The sequence below is a fragment of the Papio anubis genome, chromosome 7, assembly GCF_008728515.1.
Source record: "Papio anubis isolate 15944 chromosome 7, Panubis1.0, whole genome shotgun sequence".
In the NCBI taxonomy this organism is placed as follows: Eukaryota; Metazoa; Chordata; class Mammalia; order Primates; family Cercopithecidae; genus Papio; species Papio anubis.
In genome coordinates this window covers 28,388,982-28,404,882 of record NC_044982.1, presented here as the reverse complement: position 1 = coordinate 28,404,882, position 15,901 = coordinate 28,388,982, and the positions used below count along the sequence as shown (strand labels likewise).

At 42.3% G+C, this 15,901-nt stretch overlaps 1 protein-coding gene across 39 annotated transcripts in view; it reads left to right on the top strand.

The window, feature by feature from the left end:
* The window catches only part of NRXN3 (neurexin 3), a 1,717,425-nt gene that overhangs the window by 99,150 nt on the left and 1,602,374 nt on the right, over window positions 1-15,901 (top strand). For 30 of the 39 annotated variants that reach the window (XM_031669072.1, XM_031669069.1, XM_031669068.1 and 27 more), the window contains exon 3: window positions 13,391-13,408. The exons of the other annotated variants lie outside the window; for them this stretch is intronic. In XM_031669072.1, the coding sequence (XP_031524932.1) occupies window positions 13,391-13,408 (18 nt within the window). The remainder of the gene's footprint in view (window positions 1-13,390; window positions 13,409-15,901) is intronic. 39 annotated transcript variants of the gene reach the window in all.

Sequence of the window (15,901 nt, the reverse complement as noted above, 5' to 3'; positions counted from 1 at the left end):
AAGTTCACACTGTTGTTTCTCTACAAAAGCTGGAGAAATTTGGCTACTTGCTTTTCTTTCCCAGTTGCCACTGCCATACTCTTTTTTTGAATACTAAAAATATTTTATTGCATTTATAAACACAAGCTTTTGGTGATAGATTATCACTGAGTCCTTTCTTTATTGAGAAGTTGTAGGGCAGGAGCAGGAGTAGAGAATCCTGTAAGTTTGCTTTACAATTTTTTTTCAGGGTGCACCTGTTTAAAAGTGTGTAGAGGATAATGAACTAGGGGAGGTAGAAGTAGGTTAGACTTAATAGATTTTCAACAAGTTACCCAAAACCAGTGGTAGTAGGTGGCATCCTGATGCCTGCTAGAGTTGTGGAGAGGGGAGAGGACACTGATGAGGCAGATGATATATTAAGAGTTAGCAATAAAACACATTTGTATGGTATTTTGTATTTTTAAAGCATTTTCATATACATTATCTCATTTGAGTATCAACCCCCTAAAATATATTCTCCTATTTTATATAGTAGAAAATACTGGCACAAAGAGTTCAAGGTCATTCAATGAACTAGTGACTTTTAGAACTGACACCACCTCTAAATCCAGTGCTTGCTCCCACCATACTCTTAATGCTGGGTTCTTCTCCCAGACCCCCAGTCCAGGGTACCGGTACCCCAGCAGAGGCACAGTGGGAAAAGCAATGACCCGGGATGCAGATGACCTCAATTCTGATTTCAGCTCTGACATTGTCCAGCTGAGTGGACATGTTAATTCCTCTCTCTTGGATCTGTATTTCCTCTTCTGTGCCTAAAAGTGTCCTGGACAACTCTACAGCGCTGATCACAATTATAATTAATTAATTGCTTGTATGATTATTTGTGGCCCATCTTCCTGGCTAGACTCTAAGCTCCAAGAGTGCAAGACCTGTGTCTGTCTTGTTCATCTGCCATCACCCCAGTGCCTAGCACCGTCCCTGGGACATAGATAATGTGCAATGAATATATGTCAATGAAATGAACCTGTACAATGAAAGGAATGGACCTTACTTGAAATCCTAAGACTCTTCCGCTTTTCAAATTCTCTGCTTTTTCTGTATTATCTCTGAAACAATCTCAGAAACACCCCCTTTTTTTGTTTTCACTGTTTTTAAACTGTCTTTAGAGTACAACAGAAGTTATAAGATAAAAATAGTGATTAATAAAAATTCTAATTATAACTCACAAAGCATGTTATTAATATGTGAATGTGAAATTGAAATTCTTTTTAGGGACTCTCTCTCCTCTTAATCTGTGTTTCTTTCTTTCTTTCTTTTTTTTTGAGATGGAGTCTCACTCTGTCACCAGGCTAGAGTGCAGTGGCATGATCTTGGCTCACTGCAACCTCTGACTCCCTGGTTCAAGCAATTCTCCTGCCTCAGACTCCTGAGTAGCTGAGATTACAAGCATGCACCACCACGCCCAGCTAATTTTTGTATTTTTAGTAGAGACAGGGTTTCACCATGTTGGCCAGGATGGCCTTGATCTCCTGACCTCATAATCCACCCACCTTGGCCTCCCAAAGTACTGGGATTACAAGCATGAGCCACCATGCCCAGCCTAATCTCCGTGTTTCTTGGAAGCAGAATGTCTCCTTGTCTGGGTTTCTGAGCTCCCTCTGAAAGGGCCTGCCGACTCCTGTTGAGCCTTCGGAATGGGACTGGTACTCATTAGTAGGCAATATGCATGGACCTCAGACTCAAAAAAGATTATTTTAGGTCCAGAGCTTTACAACACCTCCTTACTTTACAAAGGAGAAGAAATCAACCTTGCTCATTTTTTTTTTTTAAATGGGGGAAATGGAGGGGTACAAGGGAAAGCTGAAAAGCTGCCAAGGGGCTTAGAAGTCAGAGAGTCTTCTAGTAGGGCTACTTGCTTTCTTCTGGGGTTCCCTAGGTCACTAGAAACTCATTCTGTCAGGGCAAGGACCCATTGGGAGGCATTCAGTTGAATGCTCTCTTGAGCCAATATGTTACCCCTTCCTTCTCAAGTTCATTGCAAACCGTGTTAATCAACCGTAAACTTCTTTTTATCCCAGGCCCATGTGTAGCTTCAAACTCTTTCTTAACACAGTATTCCAGGATGTCAACAATCAAAGAACAGGGAATTAATGTGTGCTGAGCATGGTGTCAGGCAGGTCATTAGGCATTTTATAAACAATTGCCTCTTTTGATAAGCTTGACAACTCTGGAATTGATATAATGACTCCCAATTTACAGATGAAGTTTAAGGGACTTATGCAAGGTCAAATAATGAATAGCAGTATTGGCATTTGAGCTCAAAACTTTCTACATACCTCTCAGTGAGCCCAGCCCTCAGGGGTGTCCATCTGACCATCGGCCCATATGGTGAAATGTCTTTACAAAAAATTCCTCAGCTAGGTGCAGTGGCTCACATCTGTAATGCTGGCACTTTGGGAAGTTGAGGTGGGAGGATTGCTTGAGGCCAGGAATTTAAGGACAGTCTGGGCAACAAAGTGAGACCCCTCTCTGTACCAAAAGATAAAAAGAAATGTTAGCCAGGGTGGCATGTGCCTGTAGTCCCAGCTACTTAGGCTGAGCTGGGAGGACCAGTTGATCATGCAGCTATACTCTAGCTTGGGTGACAGCAAGATACTGTCTCTTAAAAAAATAAAAGATTTCTCTCCACTCAGTTGTTGCTGTCCATCCTAGGGGGACATTTTAAGGTTTCTCCAGTCAAAGACTTTGAAGCATTCTCTGTCAACTCTAAACTCCCAATTAGTGCTAAGTATGGTAATAGAAGACCATGTAGAGCCACACTATCATGTTGACATTGTCTCTTGGTTCATGAGATTGGTGACTAACAGCATCAGAGCCGTCTTTTTGAGTCTCCAGTGCCTAAGTCAGTGTCTGGCATGCAGCTATTTTGAGTAGAACCAGACACAAAGGGTCAGGATGAGGATGAAAAAAGGATGAGGATAAAGGCTTGTGGTAAACTATAAACCTTCCCAGCTTTTCTGAGAATCCCAAAGCCAGCCTTTCTCAAACTGTGTTCTGTGAGATGTTACTAGATTTTTAATGGGGAGATTGAGGGAGAATTTTCAGTGACCTAAAAACATATATCCCCTATGGACTATATCTCCTCTTGGACTCCACAGTGTACCTTAGTATAGATGAAGTTTTCTGAAGACTTGGGATATTAAAAAACAAACTTGGTGGTTTCTAAATTTAGTGTACCACAGATTTTTTTTTTTTTTCAAAGAACACCTGTTCACATCTTGCTGGATGTTGTATTTTTATGGAATTTAGTTCTGGATATACTACCCCAGCTTGTAATCCTTTCTCTGAAATGTGGCTCCTGAGATCCCACGCAGCATCGGATGTTGCACATACAACAATGCACATTATACTCTAAAATACTTAATGACCATCAATTCCTTCTATACTTTCCAATGGTCTCAGCAAGCACACACTAATTTCCTGAAATTTGTCCTTGTGTCCTAAAGGATGATAGATTTGGGTGGTGAGACCAGTAAGAGAAGAAATATTTGTGGTTGGAAGTGTGGTACTATGGGAAGGAAAAGAAGTTTGGAGTCAGAGAAATCGGAGTTCACATCCTGCCTATTATTTATGAGATGCGTGAACTTGGGCATATTAACTTCCCTGAGCCTTAGTTTCCTTGTCTGTTAAGTGGAATAACAACAGTATCTACATCAGTAGGATTAAATGAGGTTATTTACATACACTGTTGTTGTAGGGGCCTGGTATACAGGAAGCCCTCAGTAAGTGGCAGGGATTATAATCGATAATAATCCCTGCCCCACTGTCTTCTGGATCATGTTTTTCAAGTTTCTTTTATGATGTTATTGTGAATAGGGATCCCACTTAAACCTTTTTTTGACACTAAGATCTAGCATATTGGCTAATAAGGAATTGCCCCTCATTAGTATTTCTGGACTGAATAAATGAATGATATAGCACTCTGTTGTTTACAAAGCACTTACATATTTATGCCTCATTCAAACATCGCAGCAACCTGGACATGCACTTAGTGTCATTCTTCCCAGTAGTTGGGGATATGGAAAATGAGACTCACAGAGGCTCAGTTGGTGAAAGTCACACAGCTAGTAGGAAGCTGAGAAGTCAGGCCTCAAAGCCAGGGCTTCTGTAACTAAAATGTGGACTGTACACACAATGGAATATTATTCAGGAAGAAAGAAAATTCTAATACATGCTACAACATAAATGAACCATGAGGACATTATGCTAAATGGAATAAGCCAGTCAGAAAAAGACAAACACTGTGTTATTCCACTTATATGGGGTACCTAGAATGGTCAAGTTCATAGACATTGAAAGTAGATTGTTAGTCTTCAGGGGCCAGGGGAGGGGGTGAAGGGAATTAGTGTTAATAGCTATAGAGTTTCAGTTTTGCATGATGGAAAGGAGTTGTGGAAGTGGACAATGGTGGTGGCTGTACAACATTACGATTGTACTTAATACCACTGAACTGTACACTTAAAGATAGTTATGATGGTACATTTCATGTTATGTGTATTTTATCATAATTCAAAAAAACTGGGAAAGCAAAACTAGTACCAGGGCTTCTGACTCCAAACTGAGGGCTCTGTCCCACACCCTGTATCGGCACCTCCTACAGAGGAGCTATGGTATGCCTCCTATTCCAAGGCACTTTATTTTGTACTGAATTGAAAAGTTTGCAGAACTCACCTCCACTGAAACCCTAGGAGACCCACCTGCTTCTGCTAGAACATTCATCCTATTGGCCTAAACTCTGGGAAGTCGGAGTCTTTCCAGAGAGTAGGGACTTCTTTGAAAGAGGGCAGATCCTCTGTCTCAAGGAAATCACTGGGGTCAAGTAATGCAATAATTATGTTTGCCAACCTCAATGACTACTTCCTGTGTGCCAGACACCTTGCTGAGTGCTTTTGCATACATTAGTTCTTTATAATGCTTACATCAGTCCTGCCAGGCGAGTAGACTGTCCCCATTTTACAGATGGGGAGGTTAGGGCTCGAAGGGGTTGATTAACATGCCTGAGCTCATGTGTGCAAGAGCCAGGATTGTCATCCAAGTCCACCTGACTCTAGAACCTGCCTCTTAACCTCTATGCGATCTAAGAGGAGGGCAGAGAAATTGGAGATGTCTATGTCTAGAGTGTTTTCCAACATAGGAATTGACAGATTTCTCTCTCTTCCTATGATACGCTTTTCCCTCTCCTACCAGATGATGGGACATCCTCTGATTTAGGCCAGTTTCTGTTTTGATTTCCTGGTGTCCTCTGAGATGCAGATGTGTATTCCTTTCCCTGGCGGGTCATGCTGCAGTGTGAGAAGGACAGCATCCATTTCTTTCCCTAGGAAGTTGATATGTGCATCCTGTTCCCTGGCAGTGCCCATCTGCTATGAGGACTTTCCCAAGGCCCTCACCCTGTTGTGTGGGAGACTACTGCAGGTGCCAACCTCACGGCCTAAGGCTGGGAAATATTATTCGGCTGGAAATGCCTTTTGTTTGCAAAGCTTAAACAGGTCAATAGAAGCTCAACTTGTCATTTTCAGTTTACAAGAGATGAGTCAACAAGCCAGCAGAAACAGTAATAATTTCAATAAGTTTCTTGAATGTTTACTATGTGCCTGGCATTGTGCTGAACAACTTTATATGGATTATTTCACTTAATCCGCACAATAGTCATATAAATTAGGGGCAATCAGTTCTGTTATAACACTTGTTTTGAAAATGCAAATTTGTTCGAATGCAATTGATATTAGGGAACATTTTGAGCATAATAATTCCGCTTTTGATTATGCATGATTTTGTCCATAAGAAACACTAGGTGAAGGCAGAAAACTAGCCAGCAGAAGCAAGCTGTGTAGGAACATTCAAAGTGTACACATCTCAAACCTGTACCAGCAACTTCAGCTACCATGTGTGTTGTGAGTCCCACCCCACAACTGATGTTTCAACTTTGTGTCCAATTCCAGGAGATCCTCTTCCTACACTTTACAACAATTCATAAGCTTCCCACTTTCACAGACAAACTTCAGGTCTGTTAAAAGTGCCATATTTATTGTAGTACTTATGTACTTCTTAGTGATTTAACATGTATAAAACTGCTTCCTCTATTTTATTATATGTCACTGATGAAGTTTATAGGTGTTGCACCCCAACTTCATCTTTCCAGTTAAGCTCTGTGATTTTTACTGTATGATTTTGCACAGCAAAATGACTTTTAGGATTGCATCTATGCTTCTGGCAGAACTGACTTTACTACCATTACTCCTGTGTGGCAGAAGAGGACCATAAAGCTAAGAAATTTGCCAAAAATATTTTAAGTGACAAGTGGCAAAGCCAGGATTCAAACCCCAGGCTACCTTACTCCCATGCCTGTACTCAAAATTTCTAAAGCATTAAAAAATAAAAAAATTAAAAAAAAAAAAAAGGCTGTCTGCACTGATCTCTGATTATATCTGTAACAACTAGATTGCCTCTTCTCCCAACTGTCAGTCAAATCCTGGTTCCTCAAGCCAGAGCCACTGCAAGTATGTGAGAGCCCCTGAAGGTGTTTGAGTACAGCAATGACCCGGCCCACAGAAATGCTTGCCTTGGTCCTTCCTCTTCCCCTCCTGGCCGCTGCCTGCCCAGGCTGACTGGTGCCTGATATAGCTGCTACTGATGCTCTGTCTTGCAATCTGGAGTTATTAGCATCAAAGAACAAAAGCAAACAGCACCAGGGCTCTGGGGCTCAGCCCTCTACGAAGGTGGATGAATGGACCCTTATGTCGGGGATAAAGCTAACACGACCCGGCCTTTTATGGAGACAACTCTTCCTGTGTTTGAAGAGCTCAGACACTGAGAGCCAGAAAGAGCCCTAGAACGAAGGAAACAGCCTCCTCGCTGCTGGAAGTTTGCTTTAGTTCTTAACTAAAAAAATTGTTTCTGTGTTTGTTCTTGGAGAAGAAGGGAAAACCTTATGCTCATCTTCCCGGGGGGCAGGAGTCAATAGGCCATTGGGGAGGTGCAGTCTTTGCCTTTTTTTTTTTTTTTCCTTTTAACGTTATGGCTCAGTGTAATCCTCAGTGGAAGACCTGCCCTGCTATCTGAGAGCCTGAGGCAAGACTATACATGGAGGCCAGTGGCCAGCCTCCCTTGTCTCACTGCTAGCACCAGGAAGGCCCTCATGCATGTTTATGTGATGCCCCAGCCTGTAGAAGCCCACAACTCCTGCAAGCAGCTTCTTCTGTGAGTGCAGAATGAACACAGTGGGCCCCTCTAAAATATATAGCCCAGGGCAGGGGCTCCAGTTGCTCAGGCCTATGGCATTACTGCATTTCACCCCTTTCCTCTGACTCTTGCAATACCTTTTTCTTACTTCCGTGAGATGCCCGATATTCTCATACCTAATTTGTAGTTCCATGGGTCAAATGGTTTCTGTCCTGGTTTGCTCTTACATTGAAAAATATAGTTTGACCCTTACCTGATGCGCTACTGAGTCTGAGAGGTATAATCATAGTGCATCCTCTCTAGATCTTAGTTTCCTTATCTGTAAAACAGGATGAATAATGTTTCTACCTGTTATAGGGTTATAATGAAGATTAAATAAGATGATGCATATGACTAGGGTAGGATGCCAACTCCTTTAAATCAATCTTATTTGGCTGTAAACTGTCCTTTCTTCTGCAGTTTACCCCCACTTTTTGTCTCTTAAAAAATCAATATGCACATATGTATATACACGTATTTACATAGATATTTCCTCAGGCCATCCTGGGGCCCAGTGCTGCTTCCCCATACACAGACTCCAGCCTGTATAACAGCACACAGAGAATGCTTAATAAACATGAGCTTTATTAGGATTAACATTGCTTTTATCCCATTTTGTCCTCACGTTCACCCTCTGATGGGGTGATACTGCCAGGACGATAATTGAGAGAAAGGGGAATCCACAGCTGGGTTTCCAGGATTCAGGCTCTGGCTCCACAGGCTGTGTGACTTTTGACCAGTTACCTACGCTTTCTGTGCCTCAGTTTCCTTATCTGTAAAATGAATGTGGCAATAGTTCCTACCTCATTGGGTTGCTGTGAGGCACTTAGAACAGTGCCTAGCACATAGACAGCCCTCAGTCAATGTTAGCTGGTGATTTTATTACCTTCATATATGAGAGGACAGGAGTATTATAAAAATCGACCCCAAGCCCTTCCTCTTGTCACGCAGAAGCAAGGCAGACAGAAGGGATGCAGCTGCAGGTGTTTCTGACCCCTTGCCTTGCTGCGTCCCCATTTCCAAGGGTCTCATCTGTACAGCTCCCTCTGCCTGTGAATGCTACTGTTAGACCAGCTGGGGTCTGGGTATGGAGGAGCAGCATAGGGCCCCAGGACTGGCCAGAGGAAATACACAGGTAAATATGTGTGTATACATATGTGTTTATCAATTTGTAATAGACGAAAATGGGGGCAGATTGCAGAAGAAAAGGCAGTTGACAAACCAGGTAAGATTGATCTAGGGGTGGTAGCATTTTCCCCTGTGCCAGCACACTTCCTCAGCTACCTCCTGCTGTTTTATTTTCTCATACTGCTGGGCCTGTAGTTTTCCAGAGCGCCACTGCATTTAAATCTGTATTCTATTTCTCTCCTAGAAAATAGGTCAGACTCAAGGCAGAGTTCACCAGGTGGGGTCCCGGAAGGTTTGACTGGGACTCGCCTACAGGAGGCTGGCTGTGCAGCCTGTCCCGTGTTCCCCAGAGCTCCTCCAGAGGCATGGGGGAGTTGAAGTAGCAAGTCGGGGAAACTTGGACTCATACCTGTCCAGATGATCTAGTACAAATGAAGGGTGGGTGGGAGGACTACCCCGGCTGAGCTAGATTCTGCAAGTGCAATAGTGGTGAATGATGGGTCCTTTCTTTTCCCCCCAGTGGTAATGTATTAGTCTGTTCTCATGCTTCTGTGAGGGAATGCCCGAGACTGGGTAATTTATAAAGAAAAGAGGTTTAATTGACTCTCAGTTCTGCAGGGCTGGGGAGGCCTCAGGAAACTTACAATCGTGGCAGAAGGGGAAGCAAACGTCCTTTTTCACATGGTGGCAGGAAGGGAAGTGCTGAACAAAAGGGGGAAAAGCCCCTTATAAAACCATCAGATCTCGTGAGAACTTATTCACTACCACAAGAGTAGCATGAGTGTAACTGCCCTCATGATTAAATTATCTCCCACTGGGTCCCTCCAATGACATGTGGGGATTATGGGAACTACAATTCAAGATCAGATTTGGATGGGGACACAGCTAAACCATATCAGGTTAGAAGAACCAGGTTCCCCAAACTGCAGAAAATTGTTTCCCTTGGACTTGAGGATAACCATGCTGAACATATGCACTTGTGGCTGAAGTTATTGTTGAATATGCAATAAGTGTCCATGGGGCTCTGAGTGGAGGCAGGAATGCCCTAATTTACTTCTTCCCTGGTTGTGATGCTGAACAGAGTGGGTGAAAGATGGAGGTGGGTTTCCAATTCTTTCTTTCCTGTTTTGTTCCTACTGTTTAGAGCATGGAGATCCTAAGGGAGATAGCTGCAACTGGGCCAGAGCTAGTTTTCATCAGGATTACTTTTTCCCCCGAATATTTATTGAGTACCTGTTACCTACTGAGGACGTGTGTGAATGGTAGAGCTGGGAAGGTGGGAGAGGGAAGGTAATGTGAGCCAGTCCTCGGTTTTTCTATCATAACGTAGAAATAACTAACTGAGCAGATACAGCCTAGATATTTTGCATTTGCTGTTCCCCTGCCTGAATAGTCTTTGTCAGGTATACATAAGAGTGTTTCTCACCTTCTTCAGGTATCAGCTCAAATATTACTTCCTCAGAAACACCTTCTTTAACTACCTTCTCTAAAATGGGGATACTTTGCTGGCACTTACTCTACTTTTCCTTTCTTCATGGCTCCAATCACTATTTGACTTTATATATCTGTTTTTATTCCCATTAAAACCCAAGAGTATTGTCTGTTTCATTCGGCTTCTGTCTCCAATGTTTAAAGCAGAGTTTGGCCTATGATAGATGCTCTGTCAATATGTATTGAATGGTGAATAGATGATCTTCATTGATAAAACTCACAGAAATAGATACTTTTAGTATCTCCATTTATACATGAGAAGTTTGAGGCTCAGAGAAGCTAAGATACTTGCCTCTAGATGAAGGGGTGGAGCTGGGATTTGGTTCTAGGTCATCTTAATCCCCTTATTAAGAAAAGCTGTTTTCTTCTATGCTCCCCACATTTTTAGGTAAGCTGTCTTCACGTGGTAACAAAGATGGAATATGGCAGCTCTAGAGAAATGAAAGCACCCCATTTCCTGATAATTCCAGTAAAATTCCATGGGTCGACTCTCGTTGGTTGGGCTTGGGTCACGTGTCTGTTCCAGAGCCAATTATTGGAGATAGAATATTCTCAAGACCTGGACTGAGTCACATGACTACTACCCTTGGAGCTCAAGTGGGAGTGGGTCACCTCTAGCAAACCACGTGGGCTAAGGCTGGGAAGGGAGGCTTCCCTGGGAAACAACTGAGGATTGTTACAAGCAGAAGAGGAAGGGGATGCTGGATAGGCAGTCTGGCAGATGGACACTGCTAAGGTTTTGATCTTTACTTGCTAGCCATCCCCCTCCTTCATCTACCTCTTGCCTTCGCCATTTCATGCTGTTAGTCAGAATTGAGTCCCGAGATTCAGGTCACTCACTGCTTCTTGGGCCAGGGGCCAGGTGATAATGTGTCTCTAGTCCTAAAGTTGGAATAACGCTCAGACCTGCCTCCAGGTCAGTGCCACAGCTAGGAACTGAGCTTGGACCTTGATCCCCAGCCAGAAGGTTTTGTTCGTTTGTTTGTTTTTGGTGGGATTGTTGCCCCTCTTTGACAGGAATAGGTGTAGTATTTTTACATACAGGACTAGAACTATGCCAAATTGAGACTTGAGGAGGGAAAACAAAAGAAATAAGGATGGAATTTGTTTTGATCCTTGCTTCTGTTCACTCCTTCACTTCGCACTGAGGAATGGGGTGGGAAAGAACCAGAGGGAGGGGAGATCAGGAGCAGACATCCTTATTCGTAAGCAGAAAAGTGGAACCAAAATCACTGGCTTCATTCCTGTGATTTCTTAGTGTTTCCAGTGAGCCATCTGGTCAATATTTTTTTGTATTTCTGTCTGTGGTAATTCAAACTGATAACAATCAGAGTCACTAACATTTATGTAGCATTTGCCTTGTACTTAGTTCAGTGCTTTACAAGTATTTAATCTCATTTAATTCTCATAACACCCCCATGAGGGAGGCTCTGATATCATTCTCATTTTATAGCCAAGGAAGATGACTCTTAGAAGTTTAATGATGAGTCCAAGGCCACAGAGAGGCTGGGATTTGAACCCAGACCTGTCTGTCTCTGAAGTTTAAGATCGTAACCACATCCCCAATGGGCTAGTAACCGGTACTGAAAAACCTTTGGAGTTCCAGGGAATTCTGTCTCCCTGGGACTTGGTGTCCCTAAAGAGACTATTTGTATGAGCAATGGTGTTGACATTCTTCTGCTACAGAACTCAGCCACATGTAAATAGTTTGATATCCTGTTTAATTAAGGGGTATTTTAATATCTATTCTAGGCAATCCATCAATAACAGTTAATGGCCCTGCCTAGTTATTTATACAACACTTTTTCCCTTTCCACCTCTTCTCTTCTTCCTGCCACTCATCCCTAAATCTAACACACTAGAAAACCTGAAGGGGGGGGTGTGGCTGAGGCATGATTCAGAGCTTTCTAGAAGTTTCTTTGGGCAGATACAGCTTCTAGGGGAGGCAGGGTGGGGGCTAGAGAAGTGCTCAGCTGTTGCTATGGGTATGTTTCTCTTTCATTCTGGGCCACAGCTTAGTTGGTCAGCACCTGGATTTTCCTGGGACAAGAGCCCTAAGGATACACTGGAACTTTACAAATCTGATTGCAGGCATTTCATTATTGGTTGGCATGAAGAACATTACCCATCCTGTTCAGGCAGCAAATTAGAGGCACAGAGAATAAACCATGACCCACTCATAGGGTAGTAGGGAGACGCTCACCCAGCTTCCCCAGGGCTTCAGCATGATCGCTTTAATCTGCAAACCAAATTCAGTTCCTGTATGCTCTTGAGGGACCTAGGCTTCAGTTGAATGGAATGATGGACTGGGTGGGATTCAGGAGATCTAGGATATTTTCTAGTCTCTGCCCCTGAAGTAGCTGTGTGACCTAGTACAAGTCTCTACTTCTTTCATCCTCCATCTTTACAAAAAAGAACTAAACTAGGTACTTAGCGTCTGTGGCTACTCCAGATCCACTGTTCAGTGATTCTAAGTGAGCTATCCAAGACTGCCGGGTTGGTCAGTGGTTTCCTGAAGCAGCCCCTTGTTCCTTCTCCTCTGCTGTGGTATATCCTCTCAGATTGGGCCTAGGGGTTTTAACAGTGCCTTGGGCTGCTCTGGGTTATGCTTCCCTAGCCCAATTCTATTTCACATCTGAGGAAAGGATGAGGAGATTATGTTGTTCATGGAGCTGATAGGAGTGAAGCGTTCTTCATTTTCTGAAAGTTCATTGGCTTAATTCAAATATCAACCTTTCTAGGGTTGGGTGTTTATTCGTAGTTGTCAAAAGTGATTTCAAATGGCAATTTCTGTCATTAGTGATGGGGTGAAAAACAAGGAAAAAAATTAAAGGAGGAGGCAGGATTTCAATTTGTATGATGAATGATCTACTCACACACAATCTCATGCACACACACTGCTGTCTGTGATGAAGCGTGGTCACTGGGTATACTGGGGAGGGGGGGATTTGTAAATATTTTGTGATCTTATGTCCTTCAGTCCTATGTGGCGAATAAATCTGTAACTTGCTCTTAATTGTTATGCCTCTTTCGCTTGTTTCTCAAGGGAGTGGTCCATTTTTACTTTTTCTCTCTGCTGGGAAACCTTGCTTGACTTCATGTCCAGTGTTTGGTATCCGAAGAGGAGGAGGAGGAGGATTTGCTTTGGTGTCAGTGTGCAGAAATCAACCAGAATATTTTAACCAATATTCTTGCAGGATTCCAGTCTGCTTGGCTCTTTGAATCCCTATCTGATTCCAGGATGATGTCTTTCCGGACAGATGTGAAGCTTACCTCTCTTGCTACATGCAAAGTGAAAAGGGAGCCTGGCCCCTCGGCTTGCATGGGTGGTTTTTGGGTGAAGGTAGAACTAAGTGCTCAGAAGCTGAGTACCTTTGGGGCTTGCATGAACTTGATAGTCATGCAAGTGCATATTGCATTGTGTGTGTGTGTGCTGCTAACACTCTTCTTCCTTTTTCTCCCCCTTTCTCTCCTCTCCCTTTCCCTCCCTTTGAAAATGCTGCCACAGATGTCAGTCAAGGTCCAGGTGAGTCTTTGTGTTTGCACAGCTGCTGTGGGAATTTCCCCTCTGCTAGATTGTGCATGGTTTGAGTCTGAGTGAGACTTTTAGAGAGACAAAATTCTGAGTATATTGCATTTTCACTGATCTAGGTTTAGAAGAAGAAATGCTTCGAATTAATGGATTTGTATTGGTTTTGAAGAACCATTTTAAAACCAAAGGAATATGGTTCTCATACTTAATATAATAACTTCCTTCTCCTTAGTATTTCTGGGTGATTCAGAAAATGAGCATTTTTGGGAAAGTATTTGTAAAGATGTTCTTAGATAAGTATTCTCCAATTTAATGAACAGGTTTTGCTTTGTCTTCCACACATCTGCTTATCTTTTGTAGCTTCATATGGTTGAAAGCAGAAGATATGACATACGTAGCATGGAAAATATGATGTGGGTGAAAGGAGCTTTCTTTCTGTTTATTCTAAGAAATGTATTTTTCACAAGGAAATCAGCAATATTTATTGTTTTTCCTGGTTATGTAAATAATACATGCTCACTGTGGAAAAAAAAGTGGGATGGTTTGAATAAATGGTTTTTGTCAATGGAAAAAATAAAAGAACCACCTTTATAATAATTAAGCATTTCTCTTTTTAAAGTGTGTCTTCATCCAGAGTCCTGGTTTTAAGCATTGTGTGTGTATAGACAAATATATATGCACACACACATACATAGAATCATGTGAACTGATGCAAACATTAATGGATAAGTGTCAGATGACTTAGAATGGTTTGGAGACTATTCTGAACTGGCTAGAACTTTGAGTTAAAAAGAATAATTAACTTGACCAAATAGGAAGGGAGCATCATCTCAGGTGTTTTCACATATTTTCTTGTTTAGGCCTTTTAACATTTAATTTTTTTATAGCATTAATACAAGATAAGTATCATTATATTCATTTTAATGTACAGGAAATTTAGGGCCTGTTAGGTTAAGCAGTTTTGCCCACGGTCATAGAGCTTGTCAGTGGTAGCACTGGGATTTGAACTTTTGACTCTCCATTGGAACATGCTAGGACTCATGAGTGAAAATTCTCAGTGATTAAAGATTTTGTTAAGTATTTCCTAATGAGACTATTGCTTATTTGTTTGTTTTTGCTTAGAGATAATATGACATTTTCTTTATTAGCAGCCTTCTTTCTGAATGAATGTATCTTTTTATTGTTCTTAAATATCTAAAATAATCAACCAGACTTAAGTAACATTCTTCTGATCATTGTTCTATGTGGGATCATACACCACATAAAAGTAGAATACAGTTATTCTACTTAATGCAGAGAGTTTCTCTCCATTTTTTCCTGCCTGCTCCCTACCTTTGAAAATAATTGGTGTTTGAACCAAAGCCCAGGACAGCATTTCCTAGGAAGATGCCATTAAGTTTATTATTTCTATTTAATAATATTTTAGTTCAATCACTCACTCAACGAATATTTATGTTCCAGGAACTGTTCTAGGCCATGGGGACAAAACAGTGAACAAAACAGAAGACAGTCAGTACCCTCATGGACCTTTTATTTTGGACAGAGGTAGACAATGATCTAAAATGTACACACAGACACACACATATCTATGTATATATACACATACTTTATATGCATACATATATACATGCATATATGCATGTTATGTATATATTACATATATATAGTGTCAGGGGGTGGGTGAGAAGTGCTGTGGAGAAAATTGAAGCAGGATAGAGGAGAAGTCCCTAATTTACAATAGGCAGTCAGGGAAGTATCCTCTGATAAGATGATATTTGCTGGGAAACCTCAAGGAAGCGAGGGAGTAAGCCCAACACCTTGTTTTGTTTGTAAAGTGCCACGTGGCTTCTTCTCTTTCTGGTTCCCAGTAGAGATGTGACCAGGGGTCATCACATAGAGCTGGGCCCTGCTTAGGGTCTCCCAGCCAAGGGGGTGCATGGGGGTATGAATCCAGCCTTTGTTCCTCTTGCCAAGCTGTGTCCATGCGGCTGCCTCTGACCAAAGGGGCATCTTTTTCTAGTGCTTATACAGGCGCCATATTGGTCCTGGGTGAGATAACATGGCAGAGTGAAACACAGTGGACCAATAGGCCTTCTGCCATCCTTTCAAAGGGGTAGAGGTCTGTGAGTCACCCTTCCTCAGATAACAGCAACTATGATCAGCCTGACCAACACCATTTCAATTTCATGGCTATTGTCTCATTTTGTTCTCTTATCCCTCTGAGGTGTGTAGCCTGAGCGCCATTTCAGTGCTGAGGAAGTTGGGGCCCAGGGAAGTTAAATGATGTGTGACGGTCACCTAGCTGTTGAGTGGCAGGGCCAAGAGGGGATTACAGCCTAATTTCAGATCTTGTGCTCTTCATTCTGTCCTTGAGGTGTCAAGGGCTGATTACCAATCTTGTTGCCCTACCAACCCCTTGCTTTTTCGTGGTTTCTGAGCCTGAAGCAAATCACTGGTTTGGACCCTTCCCTTGTGACCCTGGACGTG